The 18353-nt window shown below is 41.7% G+C and overlaps 1 protein-coding gene across 1 annotated transcript; it reads right to left on the bottom strand.

Moving 5' to 3' along the window:
- Positions 1-1834: 1834 nt before the first annotated feature.
- On the bottom strand, positions 1835-17442 carry LOC138769903 (pneumococcal serine-rich repeat protein-like). The gene is made up of 3 exons (XM_069948637.1): positions 17307-17442; positions 1993-16916; positions 1835-1852 (listed from the first exon to the last, which is right to left on the bottom strand). The coding sequence occupies exons 1-3, from the start codon at positions 17440-17442 to the stop codon at positions 1835-1837; spliced, it is 15078 nt and encodes a 5025-aa protein (XP_069804738.1).
- Positions 17443-18353: the final 911 nt, after the last annotated feature.

Here is an 18353-nt window from a genome sequence, read left to right as displayed (position 1 = left end):
GCTCTGATGCTTGTGATGTACCAGAAGTTTCTTTACTGGATGAGGTAATTGACAGTGGAGAAGTAGATGCCTCTTTTGATTCTGTTGACTGTGTGATGGTAGTGGTAGACGTTGAGGATTGTGGTACAAATGATGACTCTGTCGTAGAGGAAACACTGGAGGTCAATTCTATGGATTGTGTTTCTTGTGACGTCTTTGTTACCTTTGTTGACTCTGTCTTTTCAGGTGCTGTGGAAGGAGAAGATGATGTTTCGAATGTGGATGTGGATGATCCAGCAGATTCTGTAAAGTGCGAAAGTTGCGTTGATGAGGTTTCGGAGCCTTTGGTTGAGTGTAATGTTCCAGTTGGTAGTGAAGAGGTTATTGGTTCAGTTGCAGTTGAAACTTCCACAGTTTTTGTGGGGTTTGTGGTTGTAGAAGATTGTGATGGCTCTACAGTCGTTAAGGTCTCCGGTGTGTGGGTTAAAGTGGAAGACGGTTCATTGCTTGATGTAGATAAGGTTGAAGTGGTGACTTCTGTAGACTGCCCAGATCTTGTAGATGATACACTCTCTGTTACACCTGTTGACACCTCTTTACGGTTAGATAAATTAGATGTTTGAAATATGGTAGAAGCTGAAGTTGATGTCTGCTCTGATGCTTGTGATGTACCAGAAGTTTCTTTACTGGATGAGGTAATTGACAGTGGAGAAGTAGATGCCTCTTTTGTTACTGTTGACTCTGTGATGGTAGTGGTAGACGTTGAGGATTCTGGTACAAATGATGACTCTGTCTTAGAGGAAACACTGGAGGACGATTCTATGGATTGTGTTTCTTGTGACGTCTTTGTTACTGTTGTTGACTCTGTCTTTTCAGGTGCAGTCGAAAGAGATGAGGATGTTTCGAAAGAACTTGATGTTTGCGATAATGTGGATGATCCAGCAGATTCTGTAAAGTGCGAAAGTTGCGTTGATGAGGTTTCGGTGCCTTTGGTTGAGTGTAATGTTTCAGTTGGTAGTGAAGAGGTTATTGGTTCAGTTGCAGTAGAGACTTCCACAGTTTTTGTGGGGTTTGTGGTTGTAGAAGATTGTGATGGCTCTACAGTCGTTAAGGTCTCCGGTGTGTGGGTTAAAGTGGAGGATGGTTCATTGCTTGATGTAGATAAGGTTGAAGTGGTGACTTCTGTAGACTGCCTCAGATCTTGTAGATAATACACTCTCTGTTACACCTGTTGACACCTCTTTTCAAGGTAGATGAATTAGATGTTTGAAATATGGTAGAAGCTGAAGTTGATGTCTGCTCTGATGCTTGTGATGTACCAGAAGTTTCTTTACTGGATGAGGCTAATTGACAGTGGAGAAGTAGATGCCTCTTTTGTTACTGTTGACTGTGTGATAGTAGTGGTAGACGTTGAGGATTGTGGTACAAATGATGACTCTGTCTTAGAGGAAACACTGGAGGACGATTCTATGGATTGTGTTTCTTGTGACGTCTTTGTTACTGTTGTTGACTCTGTCTTCTCAGGTGCTCTGGAAGGAGATGATGATGTTTCGAATGTGGATGTGGATGATCCAGCAGATTCTGTAAAGTGCGAAAGTTGCGTTGATGAGGTTTCGGAGCCTTTGGTTGAGTGTAATGTTCCAGTTGGTAGTGAAGAGGTTATTGGTTCAGTTGCAGTTGAAACCTCCACAGTTTTTGTGGGGTTTGTGGTTGTAGAAGATTGTGATGGCTCTACAGTCGTTAAGGTCTCCGGTGTGTGGGTTAAAGTGGAGGATGGTTCATTGCTTGATGTAGATAAGGTTGAAGTGGTGACTTCTGTAGACTGCACAGATCTTGTTAGATGATACACTCTCTGTTACACCTGTTGACACCTCTTTTAATGGTAGATGAATTAGATGTTTGAAATATGGTAGAAGTTGAAGATGATGTCTGCTCTGATGCTTGTGATGTACCAGAAGTTTCTTTACTGGATGAGGTAATTGACAGTGGAGAAGTAGATGCCTCTTTTGTTACTGTTGACTGTGTGATGGTAGTGGTAGACGTTGAGGATTGTGGTACAAATGATGACTCTGTCTTAGAGGAAACACTGGAGGACGATTCTATGGATTGTGTTTCTTGTGACGTCTTTGTTACTGTTGTTGACTCTGTCTTTTCAGGTGCTGTGGAAGGAGAAGATGATGTTTCGAATGTGGATGTGGATGATCCAGCAGATTCTGTAAAGTGCGAAAGTTGCGTTGATGAGGTTTCGGTGCCTTTGGTTGAGTGTAATGTTCCAGTTGGTAGTGAAGAGGTTATTGGTTCAGTTGCAGTAGAGACTTCCACAGTTTTTGTGGGGTTTGTGGTTGTAGAAGATTGTGATGGCTCTACAGTCGTTAAGGTCTCCGGTGTGTGGGTTAAAGTGTAGGACAGTTCATTGCTTGATGTAGATAAGGTTGAAGTGGTGACTTCTGTAGACTGCTCAGATCTTGTTAATGATACACTTTCTGTTACACTTGTTGACACCTCTTTTAAGGTAGATAAATTAGATCCTTGAAATATGGTAGAAGCTGAAGTTGATGTCTGCTCTGATGCTTGTGATGTACCAGAAGTTTCTTTACTGGATGAGGTAATTGACAGTGGAGAAGTAGATGCCTCTTTTGTTACTGTTGACTGTGTGATAGTAGTGGTAGACGTTGAGGATTCTGGTACAAATGATGAATCTGTCTTAGAGGAAACACTGGAGGACGATTCTATGGCTTGTGTTTCTTGTGACGTCTTTGTTACTGTTGTTGACTCTGTAGTTTCAGGTGCAGTCGAAGGAGATGATGATGTTTCGAAAGAACTTGATGTTTGCGATAATGTGGATGATCCAGCAGATTCTGTAAAGTGCGAAAGTTGCGTTGATGAGGTTTCGGTGCCTTTGGTTGAGTGTAATGTTTCAGTTGGTAGTGAAGAGGTTATTGGTTCAGTTGCAGTAGAGACTTCCACAGTTTTTGTGGGGTTTGTGGTTGTAGAAGATTGTGATGGCTCTACAGTCGTTAAGGTCTCCGGTGTGTGGGTTAAAGTGGAGGATGGTTCATTGCTTGATGTAGATAAGGTTGAAGTGGTGACTTCTGTAGACTGCCCAGATCTTGTTGATGATACACTCTCTGTTACACCTGTTGAAACCTCTTTTAAGGTAGATGAATTAGATGTATGAAATATGGTAGAAGCTGAAGATGATGTCTGCTCTGATGCTTGTGATGTACCAGAAGTTTCTTTACTGGATGAGGTAATTGACAGTGGAGAAGTAGATGCCTCTTTTGTTACTGTTGACTCTGTGATGGTAGTGGTAGACGTTGAGGATTGTGGTACAAATGATGACTCTGTCTTAGAGGAAACACTGGAGGACGATTCTATGGATTGTGTTTCTTGTGACGTTTTTGTTACTGTTGTTGACTCTGTCTTTTCAGGTGCTGTGGAAGGAGAAGATGATGTTTCGAATGTGGATGTGGATGATCCAGCAGATTCTGTAAAGTGTGAAAGTTGCGTTGATGAGGTTTCGGAGCCTTTGGTTGAGTGTAATGTTTCAGTTGGTAGTGAAGAGGTTATTGGTTCAGTTGCAGTTGAAACTTCCACAGTTTTTGTGGGGTTTGTGGTTGTAGAAGATTGTGATGGCTCTACAGTCGTTAAGGTCTCCGGTGTGTGGGTTAAAGTGGAGGATGGTTCATTGCTTGATGTAGATAAGGTTGAAGTGGTGACTTCTGTAGGCTGCCCAGATCTTGTAGATGATACACTCTCTGTTACACCTGATGACACGTATTTGAAGGTTGATAAATTAGATGTTTGAAATATGGTAGAAGCTGAAGTTGATGTCTGCTCTGATGCTTGTGATGTACCAGAAGTTTCTTTACTGGATGAGGTAATTGACAGTGGAGAAGTAGATGCCTCTTTTGATTCTGTTGACTCTGTGATGGTAGTGGTAGACATTGAGGATTCTGGTACAAATGATGACTCTGTCGTAGAGGAAACACTGGAGGACGATTCTATGGATTGTGTTTCTTGTGACGTCTTTGTTACCTTTGTTGACTCTGTCTTTTCAGGTGCTGTGGAAGGAGAAGATGATGTTTCGAATGTGGATGTGGATGATCCAGCAGATTCTGTAAAGTGCGAAAGTTGCGTTGATGTGGTTTCGGTGCCTTTGGTTGAGTGTAATGTTCCAGTTGGTAGTGAAGAGGTTATTGGTTCAGTTGCAGTAGAGACTTCCACAGTTTTTGTGGGGTTTGTGGTTGTAGAAGATTGTGATGGCTCTACAGTCGTTAAGGTCTCCGGTGTGTGGGTTAAAGTGGAGGATGGTTCATTGCTTGATGTAGATAAGGTTGAAGTGGTGACTTCTGTAGACTGCCCAGATCTTGTAGATGATACACTCTCTGTTACACCTGTTGACACCTCTTTCACGGTTGAGAAATTAGATGTTTGAAATATGGTAGAAGCTGAAGTTGATGTCTGCTCTGATGCTTGTGATGTACCAGAAGTTTCTTTACTGGATGAGGTAATTGAGAGTGGAGAAGTAGATGCCTCTTTTGTTACTGTTGACTCTGTGATGGTAGTGGTAGACGTTGAGGATTGTGGTACAAATGATGACTCTGTCTTAGAGGAAACACTGGAGGACGATTCTATGGATTGTGTTTCTTGTGACGTCTTTGTTACTGTTGTTGACTCTGTCTTTTCAGGTGCAGTCGAAAGAGATGAGGATGTTTCGAAAGAACTTGATGTTTGCGATAATGTGGATGATCCAGCAGATTCTGTAAAGTGCGAAAGTTGCGTTGATGAGGTTTCGGTGCCTTTGGTTGAGTGTAATGTTTCAGTTGGTAGTGAAGAGGTTATTGGTTCAGTTGCAGTAGAGACTTCCACAGTTTTTGTGGGGTTTGTTGTTGTAGAAGATTGTGATGGCTCTACAGTCGTTAAGGTCTCCGGTGTGTGGGTTAAAGTGGAGGATGGTTCATTGCTTGATGTAGATAAGGTTGAAGTGGTGACTTCTGTAGACTGCTCAGATCTTGTAGATAATACACTCTCTGTTACACCTGTTGACACCTCTTTTAAGGTAGATGAATTAGATGTTTGAAATATGGTAGAAGCTGAAGATGATGTCTGCTCTGATGCTTGTGATGTACCAGAAGTTTCTTTACTGGATGAGGTAATTGACAGTGGAGAAGTAGATGCCTCTTTTGTTACTGTTGACTCTGTGATGGTAGTGGTAGACGTTGAGGATTCTGGTAGAAATGATGACTCTGTCGTAGAGGAAACACTGGAGGACGATTCTATGGATTGTGTTTCTTGTGACGTCTTTGTTACCTTTGTTGACTCTGTCTTCTCAGGTGCAGTCGAAGGAGATGATGATGTTTCGAAAGAACTTGATGTTTGCGATAATGTGGATGATCCAGCAGATCCTGTGAAGTGCGAAAGTTGCGTTGATGAGGTTTCGGTGCCTTTGGTTGAGTGTAATGTTTCAGTTGGTAGTGAAGAGGTTATTGGTTCAGTTGCAGTAGAGACTTCCACAGTTTTTGTGGGGTTTGTGGTTGTAGAAGATTGTGATGGCTCTACAGTCGTTAAGGTCTCCGGTGTGTGGGTTAAAGTGGAGGATGGTTCATTGCTTGATGTAGATAAGGTTGAAGTGGTGACTTCTGTAGACTGCTCAGATCTTGTAGATGATACACTCTCTGTTACACCTGTTGACACCTCTTTTAAGGTAGATGAATTAGATGTATGAAATATGGTAGAAGCTGAAGATGATGTCTGCTCTGATGCTTGTGATGTACCAGAAGTTTCTTTACTGGATGAGGTAATTGACAGTGGAGAAGTAGATGCCTCTTTTGTTACTGTTGACTCTGTGATGGTAGTGGTAGACGTTGAGGATTGTGGTACAAATGATGACTCTGTCTTAGAGGAAACACTGGAGGACGATTCTATGGATTGTGTTTCTTGTGACGTTTTTGTTACTGTTGTTGACTCTGTCTTTTCAGGTGCTGTGGAAGGAGAAGATGATGTTTCGAATGTGGATGTGGATGATCCAGCAGATTCTGTAAAGTGCGAAAGTTGCGTTGATGAGGTTTCGGAGCCTTTGGTTGAGTGTAATGTTTCAGTTGGTAGTGAAGAGGTTATTGGTTCAGTTGCAGTTGAAACTTCCACAGTTTTTGTGGGGTTTGTGGTTGTAGAAGATTGTGATGGCTCTACAGTCGTTAAGGTCTCCGGTGTGTGGGTTAAAGTGGAGGATGGTTCATTGCTTGATGTAGATAAGGTTGAAGTGGTGACTTCTGTAGGCTGCCCAGATCTTGTAGATGATACACTCTCTGTTACACCTGTTGACACCTCTTTCACGGTTGAGAAATTAGATGTTTGAAATATGGTAGAAGCTGAAGTTGATGTCTGCTCTGATGCTTGTGATGTACCAGAAGTTTCTTTACTGGATGAGGTAATTGAGAGTGGAGAAGTAGATGCCTCTTTTGATTCTGTTGACTCTGTGATGGTAGTGGTAGACGTTGAGGATTGTGGTACAAATGATGACTCTGTCTTAGAGGAAACACTGGAGGACGATTCTATGGATTGTGTTTCTTGTGACGTCTTTGTTACTGTTGTTGACTCTGTCTTTTCAGGTGCAGTCGAAAGAGATGAGGATGTTTCGAAAGAACTTGATGTTTGCGATAATGTGGATGATCTAGCAGATTCTGTAAAGTGCAAAAGTTGCGTTGATGAGGTTTCGGTGCCTTTGGTTGAGTGTAATGTTTCAGTTGGTAGTGAAGAGGTTATTGGTTCAGTTGCAGTAGAGATTTCCACAGTTTTTGTGGGGTTTGTTGTTGTAGAAGATTGTGATGGCTCTACAGTCGTTAAGGTCTCCGGTGTGTGGGTTAAAGTGGAGGATGGTTCATTGCTTGATGTAGATAAGGTTGAAGTGGTGACTTCTGTAGACTGCCCAGATCTTGTAGATGATACACTCTCTGTTACACCTGTTGACACCTCTTTTAAGGTAGATGAATTAGATGTTTGAAATATGGTAGAAGCTGAAGATGATGTCTGCTCTGATGCTTGTGATGTACCAGAAGTTTCTTTACTGGATGAGCTAATTGAGAGTGGAGAAGTAGATGCCTCTTTTGTTACTGTTGACTGTGTGATAGTAGTGGTAGACGTTGAGGATTCTGGTACAAATGATGACTCTGTCTTAGAGGAAACACTGGAGGACGATTCTATGGATTGTGTTTCTTGTGACGTCTTTGTTACTGTTGTTGACTCTGTCTTTTCAGGTGCTCTGGAAGGAGATGATGATGTTTCGAATGTGGATGTGGATGATCCAGCAGATTCTGTAAAGTGCGAAAGTTGCGTTGATGAGGTTTCGGAGCCTTTTGTTGAGTGTAATGTTCCAGTTGGTAGTGAAGAGGTTATTGGTTCAGTTGCAGTTGAAACCTCCACAGTTTTTGTGGGGTTTGTGGTTGTAGAAGATTGTGATGGCTCTACAGTCGTTAAGGTCTCCGGTGTGTGGGTTAAAGTGGAGGATGGTTCATTGCTTGATGTAGATAAGGTTGAAGTGGTGACTTCTGTAGACTGCACAGATCTTGTTGATGATACACTCTCTGTTACACCTGTTGACACCTCTTTTATGGTAGATGAATTAGATGTTTGAAATATGGTAGAAGTTGAAGATGATGTCTGCTCTGATGCTTGTGATGTACCAGAAGTTTCTTTACTGGATGAGGTAATTGACAGTGGAGAAGTAGATGCCTCTTTTGTTACTGTTGACTGTGTGATGGTAGTGGTAGACGTTGAGGATTGTGGTACAAATGATGACTCTGTCTTAGAGGAAACACTGGAGGACGATTCTATGGATTGTGTTTCTTGTGACGTCTTTGTTACCTTTGTTGACTCTGTCTTTTCAGGTGCTGTGGAAGGAGAAGATGATGTTTCGAATGTGGATGTGGATGATCCAGCAGATTCTGTAAAGTGCGAAAGTTGCGTTGATGAGGTTTCGGTGCCTTTGGTTGAGTGTAATGTTCCAGTTGGTAGTGAAGAGGTTATTGGTTCAGTTGCAGTAGAGACTTCCACAGTTTTTGTGGGGTTTGTGGTTGTAGAAGATTGTGATGGCTCTACAGTCGTTAAGGTCTCCGGTGTGTGGGTTAAAGTGTAGGACAGTTCATTGCTTGATGTAGATAAGGTTGAAGTGGTGACTTCTGTAGACTGCTCAGATCTTGTTAATGATACACTTTCTGTTACACTTGTTGACACCTCTTTTAAGGTAGATAAATTAGATCCTTGAAATATGGTAGAAGCTGAAGTTGATGTCTGCTCTGATGCTTGTGATGTACCAGAAGTTTCTTTACTGGATGAGGTAATTGACAGTGGAGATGTAGATGCCTCTTTTGTTACTGTTGACTCTGTGATGGTAGTGGTAGACGTTGAGGATTCTGGTAGAAATGATGACTCTGTCTTAGAGGAAACACTGGAGGACGATTCTATGGCTTGTGTTTCTTGTGACGTCTTTGTTACTGTTGTTGACTCTGTAGTTTCAGGTGCAGTCGAAGGAGATGATGATGTTTCGAAAGAACTTGATGTTTGCGATAATGTGGATGATCCAGCAGATTCTGTGAAGTGCGAAAGTTGCGTTGATGAGGTTTCGGTGCCTTTGGTTGAGTGTAATGTTTCAGTTGGTAGTGAAGAGGTTATTGGTTCAGTTGCAGTAGAGACTTCCACAGTTTTTGTGGGGTTTGTGGTTGTAGAAGATTGTGATGGCTCTACAGTCGTTAAGGTCTCCGGTGTGTGGGTTAAAGTGGAGGATGGTTCATTGCTTGATGTAGATAAGGTTGAAGTGGTGACTTCTGTAGACTGCCCAGATCTTGTTAATGATACACTCTCTGTTACACCTGTTGACATGTATTTCAAGGTTGATAAATTAGATGTTTGAAATATGGTAGACGTTGAAGATGATGTCTGCTCTGATGCTTGTGATGTACCAGAAGTTTCTTTACTGGATGAGGTAATTGACAGTGGAGAAGTAGATGCCTCTTTTGTTACTGTTGACTGTGTGATGGTAGTGGTAGACGTTGAGGATTGTGGTACAAATGATGACTCTGTCTTAGAGGAAACACTGGAGGACGATTCTATGGATTGTGTTTCTTGTGACGTTTTTGTTACTGTTGTTGACTCTGTCTTTTCAGGTGCTGTGGAAGGAGAAGATGATGTTTCGAATGTGGATGTGGATGATCCAGCAGATTCTGTAAAGTGCGAAAGTTGCGTTGATGAGGTTTCGGAGCCTTTGGTTGAGTGTAATGTTTCAGTTGGTAGTGAAGAGGTTATTGGTTCAGTTGCAGTTGAAACTTCCACAGTTTTTGTGGGGTTTGTGGTTGTAGAAGATTGTGATGGCTCTACAGTCGTTAAGGTCTCCGGTGTGTGGGTTAAAGTGTAGGATGGTTCATTGCTTGATGTAGATAAGGTTGAAGTGGTGACTTCTGTAGACTGCACAGATCTTGCTGATGATACACTTTCTGTTACACCTGTTGACACCTCTTTCAAGGTTGAGAAATTAGATGTTTGAAATATGGTAGAAGCTGAAGTTGATGTCTGCTCTGATGCTTGTGATGTACCAGAAGTTTCTTTACTGGATGAGGTAATTGACAGTGGAGAAGTAGATGCCTCTTTTGATTCTGTTGACTGTGTGATGGTAGTGGTAGACGTTGAGGATTCTGGTAGAAATGATGACTCTGTCGTAGAGGAAACACTGGAGGACGATTCTATGGATTGTGTTTCTTGTGACGTCTTTGTTACCTTTGTTGACTCTGTCTTTTCAGGTGCTGTGGAAGGAGAAGATGATGTTTCGAATGTGGATGTGGATGATCCAGCAGATTCTGTAAAGTACGAAAGTTGCGTTGATGAGGTTTCGGTGCCTTTGGTTGAGTGTAATGTTTCAGTTGGTAGTGAAGAGGTTATTGGTTCAGTTGCAGTAGAGACTTCCACAGTTTTTGTGGGGTTTGTGGTTGTAGAAGATTGTGATGGCTCTACAGTCGTTAAGGTCTCCGGTGTGTGGGTTAAAGTGTAGGACAGTTCATTGCTTGATGTAGATAAGGTTGAAGTGGTGACTTCTGTAGACTGCTCAGATCTTGTTAATGATACACTTTCTGTTACACTTGTTGACACCTCTTTTAAGGTAGATAAATTAGATCCTTGAAATATGGTAGAAGCTGAAGTTGATGTCTGCTCTGATGCTTGTGATGTACCAGAAGTTTCTTTACTGGATGAGGTAATTGACAGTGGAGAAGTAGATGCCTCTTTTGTTACTGTTGACTGTGTGATAGTAGTGGTAGACGTTGAGGATTCTGGTACAAATGATGACTCTGTCTTAGAGGAAACACTGGAGGACGATTCTATGGATTGTGTTTCTTGTGACGTCTTTGTTACTGTTGTTGACTCTGTCTTTTCAGGTGCTGTGGAAGGAGAAGATGATGTTTCGAATGTGGATGTGGATGATCCAGCAGATTCTGTAAAGTGCGAAAGTTGCGTTGATGAGGTTTCGGAGCCTTTGGTTGAGTGTAATGTTCCAGTTGGTAGTGAAGAGGTTATTGGTTCAGTTGCAGTTGAAACCTCCACAGTTTTTGTGGGGTTTGTGGTTGTAGAAGATTGTGATGGCTCTACAGTCGTTAAGGTCTCCGGTGTGTGGGTTAAAGTGGAGGATGGTTCATTGCTTGATGTAGATAAGGTTGAAGTGGTGACTTCTGTAGACTGCACAGATCTTGTTGATGATACACTCTCTGTTACACCTGTTGACACCTCTTTTATGGTAGATGAATTAGATGTTTGAAATATGGTAGAAGTTGAAGATGATGTCTGCTCTGATGCTTGTGATGTACCAGAAGTTTCTTTACTGGATGAGGTAATTGACAGTGGAGAAGTAGATGCCTCTTTTGTTACTGTTGACTGTGTGATGGTAGTGGTAGACGTTGAGGATTGTGGTACAAATGATGACTCTGTCTTAGAGGAAACACTGGAGGACGATTCTATGGCTTGTGTTTCTTGTGACGTCTTTGTTACTGTTGTTGACTCTGTAGTTTCAGGTGCAGTCGAAGGAGATGATGATGTTTCGAAAGAACTTGATGTTTGCGATAATGTGGATGATCCAGCAGATTCTGTGAAGTGCGAAAGTTGCGTTGATGAGGTTTCGGTGCCTTTGGTTGAGTGTAATGTTTCAGTTGGTAGTGAAGAGGTTATTGGTTCAGTTGCAGTAGAGACTTCCACAGTTTTTGTGGGGTTTGTGGTTGTAGAAGATTGTGATGGCTCTACAGTCGTTAAGGTCTCCGGTGTGTGGGTTAAAGTGGAGGATGGTTCATTGCTTGATGTAGATAAGGTTGAAGTGGTGACTTCTGTAGACTGCCCAGATCTTGTTGATGATACACTCTCTGTTACACCTGTTGACATGTATTTCAAGGTTGATAAATTAGATGTTTGAAATATGGTAGACGTTGAAGATGATGTCTGCTCTGATGCTTGTGATGTACCAGAAGTTTCTTTACTGGATGAGGTAATTGACAGTGGAGAAGTAGATGCCTCTTTTGTTACTGTTGACTGTGTGATGGTAGTGGTAGACGTTGAGGATTGTGGTACAAATGATGACTCTGTCTTAGAGGAAACACTGGAGGACGATTCTATGGATTGTGTTTCTTGTGACGTTTTTGTTACTGTTGTTGACTCTGTCTTTTCAGGTGCTGTGGAAGGAGAAGATGATGTTTCGAATGTGGATGTGGATGATCCAGCAGATTCTGTAAAGTGCGAAAGTTGCGTTGATGAGGTTTCGGAGCCTTTGGTTGAGTGTAATGTTTCAGTTGGTAGTGAAGAGGTTATTGGTTCAGTTGCAGTTGAAACTTCCACAGTTTTTGTGGGGTTTGTGGTTGTAGAAGATTGTGATGGCTCTACAGTCGTTAAGGTCTCCGGTGTGTGGGTTAAAGTGGAGGATGGTTCATTGCTTGATGTAGATAAGGTTGAAGTGGTGACTTCTGTAGACTGCACAGATCTTGCTGATGATACACTTTCTGTTACACCTGTTGACACCTCTTTCAAGGTTGAGAAATTAGATGTTTGAAATATGGTAGAAGCTGAAGTTGATGTCTGCTCTGATGCTTGTGATGTACCAGAAGTTTCTTTACTGGATGAGGTAATTGACAGTGGAGAAGTAGATGCCTCTTTTGATTCTGTTGACTGTGTGATGGTAGTGGTAGACGTTGAGGATTCTGGTAGAAATGATGACTCTGTCGTAGAGGAAACACTGGAGGACGATTCTATGGATTGTGTTTCTTGTGACGTCTTTGTTACCTTTGTTGACTCTGTCTTTTCAGGTGCTGTGGAAGGAGAAGATGATGTTTCGAATGTGGATGTGGATGATCCAGCAGATTCTGTAAAGTACGAAAGTTGCGTTGATGAGGTTTCGGTGCCTTTGGTTGAGTGTAATGTTCCAGTTGGTAGTGAAGAGGTTATTGGTTCAGTTGCAGTAGAGACTTCCACAGTTTTTGTGGGGTTTGTGGTTGTAGAAGATTGTGATGGCTCTACAGTCGTTAAGGTCTCCGGTGTGTGGGTTAAAGTGTAGGACAGTTCATTGCTTGATGTAGATAAGGTTGAAGTGGTGACTTCTGTAGACTGCCCAGATCTTGTTGATGATACACTTTCTGTTACACTTGTTGACACCTCTTTTAAGGTAGATAAATTAGATCCTTGAAATATGGTAGAAGCTGAAGTTGATGTATGCTCTGATGCTTGTGATGTACCAGAAGTTTCTTTACTGGATGAGGTAACTGACAGTGGAGAAGTAGATGCCTCTTTTGTTACTGTTGACTCTGTGATGGTAGTGGTAGACGTTGGGGATTCTGGTACAAATGATGAATCTGTCTTAGAGGAAACACTGGAGGACGATTGTATGGATTGTGTTTCTTGTGACGTCTTTGTTACTGTTGCTGACTCTGTCTTTTCAGGTGCAGTCGAAAGAGATGATGATGTTTCGAAAGAACTTGATGTTTGCGATAATGTGGATGATCCAGCAGATTCTGTAAAGTGCGAAAGTTGCGTTGATGAGGTTTCGGTGCCTTTGGTTAAGTGTAATGTTTCAGTTGGTAGTGAAGAGGTTATTGGTTCAGTTGCAGTAGAGACTTCCACAGTTTTTGTGGGGTTTGTGGTTGTAGAAGATTGTGATGGCTCTACAGTCGTTAAGGTCTCCGGTGTGTGGGTTAAAGTGGAGGATGGTTCATTGCTTGATGTAGATAAGGTTGAAGTGGTGACTTCTGTAGACTGCACAGATCTTGTAGATGATACACTCTCTGTTACACCTGTTGACACCTCTTTTAAGGTAGATGAATTAGATGTTTGAAATATGGTAGAAGCTGAAGTTGATGTCTGCTCTGATTCTTGTGATGTACCAGAAGTTTCTTTACGGGATGAGGTAATTGACAGTGGAGAAGTAGATGCCTCTTTTGTTACTGTTGACTGTGTGATGGTAATGGTAGACGTTGAGGATTGTGGTACAAATGATGACTCTGTCTTAGAGGAAACACTGGAGGACGATTCTATGGATTGTGTTTCTTGTGATGTTTTTGTTACCGTTGTTGACTCTGTCTTTTCAGGTGCTGTGGAAGGAGAAGATGATGTTTCGAATGTGGATGTGGATGATCCAGCAGATTCTGTAAAGTGCGAAAGTTGCGTTGATGAGGTTTCGGAGCCTTTGGTTGAGTGTAATGTTTCAGTTGGTAGTGAAGAGGTTATCGGTTCAGTTGCAGTTGAAACCTCCACAGTTTTTGTGGGGTTTGTGGTTGTAGAAGATTGTGATGGCTCTACAGTCGTTAAGGTCTCCGGTGTGTGGGTTAAAGTGGAGGATGGTTCATTGCTTGATGTAGATAAGGTTGAAGTGGTGACTTCTGTAGACTGCCCAGATCTTGTAGATGATACACTCTCTGTTACACCTGTTGACACGTATTTCAAGGTTGATAAATTAGATGTTTGAAATATGGTAGAAGCTGAAGTTGATGTCTGCTCTGATGCTTGTGATGTACCAGAAGTTTCTTTACTGGATGAGGTAATTGACAGTGGAGAAGTAGATGCCTCTTTTGATTCTGTTGACTGTGTAATGGTAGTGGTAGACGTTGAGGATTCTGGTAGAAATGATGACTCTGTCGTAGAGGAAACACTGGAGGACAATTCTATGGATTGTGTTTCTTGTGACGTCTTTGTTACCTTTGTTGACTCTGTCTTTTCAGGTGCTGTGGAAGGAGAAGATGATGTTTCGAATGTGGATGTGGATGATCCAGCAGATTCTGTAAAGTACGAAAGTTGCGTCGATGTGGTTTCGGTGCCTTTGGTTGAGTGTAATGTTCCAGTTGGTAATGAAGAGGTTATTGGTTCAGTTGCAGTAGAGACTTCCACAGTTTTTGTGGGGTTTGTGGTTGTAGAAGATTGTGATGGCTCTACAGTCGTTAAGGTCTCCGGTGTGTGGGTTAAAGTGGAGGATGGTTCATTGCTTGATGTAGATAAGGTTGAAGTGGTGACTTCTGTAGACTGCCCAGATCTTGTAGATGATACACTCTCTGTTACACCTGTTGACACCTCTTTCAAGGTTGATAAATTAGATGTTTGAAATATGGTAGAAGCTGAAGTTGATGTCTGCTCTGATGCTTGTGATGTACTAGAAGTTTCTTTACTGGATGAGGTAACTGACAGTGGAGAAGTAGATGCCTCTTTTGTTACTGTTGACTCTGTGATGGTAATGGTAGACGTTGAGGATTCTGGTACAAATGATGAATCTGTCTTAGAGGAAACACTGGAGGACGATTCTATGGCTTGTGTTTCTTGTGACGTCTTTGTTACTGTTGTTGACTCTGTAGTTTCAGGTGCAGTTGAAGGAGAAGATGATGTTTCAAAAGAACTTGATGTTTGCGATAATGTGGATGATCCAGCAGATTCTGTAAAGTGCGAAAGTTGCGTTGATGAGGTTTCGGTGCCTTTGGTTGAGTGTAATGTTTCAGTTGGTAGTGAAGAGGTTATTGGTTCAGTTGCAGTAGAGACTTCCACAGTTTTTGTGGGGTTTGTGGTTGTAGAAGATTGTGATGGTTCTACAGTCGTTAAGGTCTCCGGTGTGAGGGTTAAAGTGGAGGATGGTTCATTGCTTGATGTAGATAAGGTTGAAGTGGTGACTTCTGTAGACTGCTCAGATCTTGTTGATAATACACTCTCTGTTACACCTGTTGACACCTCTTTTATGGTAGATGAATTAGATGTTTGAAATATGGTAGAAGCTGAAGTTGATGTCTGCTCTGATGCTTGTGATGTACCAGAAGTTTCTTTACTGGATGAGGTTATTGACAGTGGAGAAGTAGATGCCTCTTTTGTTACTGTTGACTCTGTGATGGTAATGGTAGACGTTGAGGATTCTGGTACAAATGATGACTCTGTCTTAGAGGAAACACTGGAGGTCAATTCTATGGATTGTGTTTCTTGTGACGTCTTTGTTACTGTTGTTGACTCTGTCTTTTCAGGTGCTCTGGAAGGAGATGATGATGTTTCGAATGTGGATGTGGATGATCCAGCAGATTCTGTAAAGTGCGAAAGTTGCGTTGATGAGGTTTCGGAGCCTTTGGTTGAGTGTAATGTTCCAGTTGGTAGTGAAGAGGTTATTGGTTCAGTTGCAGTTGAAACTTCCACAGTTTTTGTGGGGTTTGTGGTTGTAGAAGATTGTGATGGCTCTACAGTCGTTAAGGTCTCCGGTGTGTGGGTTAAAGTGGAGGACGGTTCATTGCTTGATGTAGATAAGGTTGAAGTGGTGACTTCTGTAGACTGCCCAGATCTTGTAGATGATACACTCTCTGTTACACCTGTTGACACCTCTTTCACGGTTGAGAAATTAGATGTTTGAAATATGGTAGAAGCTGAAGTTGATGTCTGCTCTGATGCTTGTGATGTACCAGAAGTTTCTTTACTGGATGAGGTAATTGACAGTGGAGAAGTAGATGCCTCTTTTGTTACTGTTGACTGTGTGATGGTAGTGGTAGACGTTGAGGATTGTGGTACAAATGATGACTCTGTCTTAGAGGAAACACCGGAGGACGATTCTATGGATTGTGTTTCTTGTGACGTCTTTGTTACTGTTGTTGACTCTGTAGTTTCAGGTGCAGTCGAAAGAGATGATGATGTTTCGAAAGAACTTGATGTTTGCGATAATGTGGATGATCCAGCAGATTCTGTAAAGTGCGAAAGTTGCGTTGATGAGGTTTCGGAGCCTTTGGTTGAGTGTAATGTTTCAGTTGGTAGTGAAGAGGTTATTGGTTCACTTGCAGTAGAGAATTCCACAGTTTTTGTGGGGTTTGTGGTTGTAGAAGATTGTGATGGCTCTACAGTCGTTAAGGTCTCCGGTGTGTGGGTTAAAGTGGAGGATGGTTCATTGCTTGATGTAGATAAGGTTGAAGTGGTGACTTCTGTAGACTGCTCAGATCTTGTTGATGATACACTCTCTGTTACACCTGTTGACACCTCTTTTAAGGTAGATGAATTAGATCCTTGAAATATGGTAGAAGCTGAAGTTGATGTCTGCTCTGATGCTTGTGATGTACCAGAAGTTTCTTTACTGGATGAGGTAATTGACAGTGGAGAAGTAGATGCCTCTTTTGTTACTGTTGACTGTGTGATGGTAGTGGTAGACGTTGAGGATTCTGGTACAAATGATGACTCTGTCTTAGAGGAAACACTGGAGGACGATTTAGATTCTCCCACAGAATTTATTGTAATGGTGAATGTGGGAAAGATTGCAGTTTCACTACTTTCGGAAATGTTGGAGTTCGTTATTAATGGGACATAATTTGTTGTGAAGCTCGTGTTAGTTTCCCCCTTCGTTGTATATGTTGAAGTTTCGGTTATCAGAGTGGATGAGTTGTCATCGGACGTGTTTGTTTTCACTGTAATACTTGTCTTATCTGCGAGTATAGAAAGGAGTATTTGGTTATTACAATATCACTGGCTTCTGGGACGACCATTAGTAATGTATAGATAAAATGTTGTTTTAAAAAAGTAATTTCTAAAAAACAAACATATACACGGCGCTGTACTTAGAAAAAAGCCAACTGTTATGCTGCTAAAGTGTAACAAGGGATTCCGTGGTCCCTCCTAATAATTAAAATACGCCAAAAATATGTGTGTACACTTAAAGCGCTACAGTGTGAGCTTAGATGATGGAAAAGAGGTTTCCTGAGAGACACTGTCCTATAAAAATGTAAACCTAATATATTTTCGGTAAAGTACATGAATAAATAGTAACAATGGTTCGTTCAAGCAGTATAAGTCTCCTTAGTGATATATAGCTATACGGCTGAATACCTGGTAGTTCTGGGATGTTCTATAGTATCCTCCATTCTTCTGTATCTTTTCAGTAGTTGTAGGTGTTGAGGTGACGGGTTGGGAGCGGCCCCAGCCGGTGGCTCCACTACTACCAACACTCGGCATACGGTGAGTAGGTCAATGGTTTCCCACGGAGTAGCAGTGACGTCACTGTAGTAATTGCCGTAGTTCATGCACATCTAACGTGTGTCAGCGATCAGCGGTCGCCCTCATCAGAGATAATTTTGGCCTTGATGCAGGTTTCCTTATGTGGACTACTTCACCCTCCCTCCTCTTTACCTCTCCAGTGATATTAGGGAGAGTAGTACTCTAGATACAGCTTTTGTTTCCTTCGTTGTCTTTTCATACAATAAATGTGTTTTATGTTGTTACATTTTAATGTAGTGCATCATTCAGTTGCTGTTCTTGTTGGTTAGATATGCTGATTAGGTGATTTACATAATATGCAAATTTGTAAAAAAAAAATGCAAATAATTCTAAATCTGCGTTGAGGCCATGGGGTATAAGGGGGTTCATTCTGAATATCCATTCGGTTTCTACTTTAGACATTTGTTCTATATAATTTCGCCCCCTCCAGTGGGGTAGGACTGTGTCTATCCCAGCGAATTGAGCGTTCTTGAAGCTGCCTCCATGTTTATCTGTGAAATGTTTCGATAGTGGACGACCTCTATATTTTCTATTAATATTGTAAATATGTTCTATTGTTCATTTATTCAGTTGTCTTTTTGTCCTTGCTATGTAGATCTTGTTGCATGGGCACATGATGTATTAGATGACTCCCCTGGATTTGCATGTAATGTGGCTCGTTTCCCCTTCATTGATCTCATGCACTATTTTTTGTTTGCCCGATGCTGTGCATGCTTTGCAACCTTTACAGGGGAAAAATCCATTTTTTATAGTTAGATTGCCACTGTCTTTGCTGTGTTGGTTATAGTTGGTCTTATTTTTACTTTTTATAGTTGGAGCCACCAAATTCCCTATATTTTGTGCTTTTCTAAAGATGAAGGCTGGTTTAA

This window comes from Dendropsophus ebraccatus, chromosome 12, assembly GCF_027789765.1.
Source record: "Dendropsophus ebraccatus isolate aDenEbr1 chromosome 12, aDenEbr1.pat, whole genome shotgun sequence".
In the NCBI taxonomy this organism is placed as follows: domain Eukaryota; kingdom Metazoa; phylum Chordata; class Amphibia; order Anura; family Hylidae; genus Dendropsophus; species Dendropsophus ebraccatus.
This window is presented reverse-complemented; position numbering and strand designations above follow the sequence as displayed.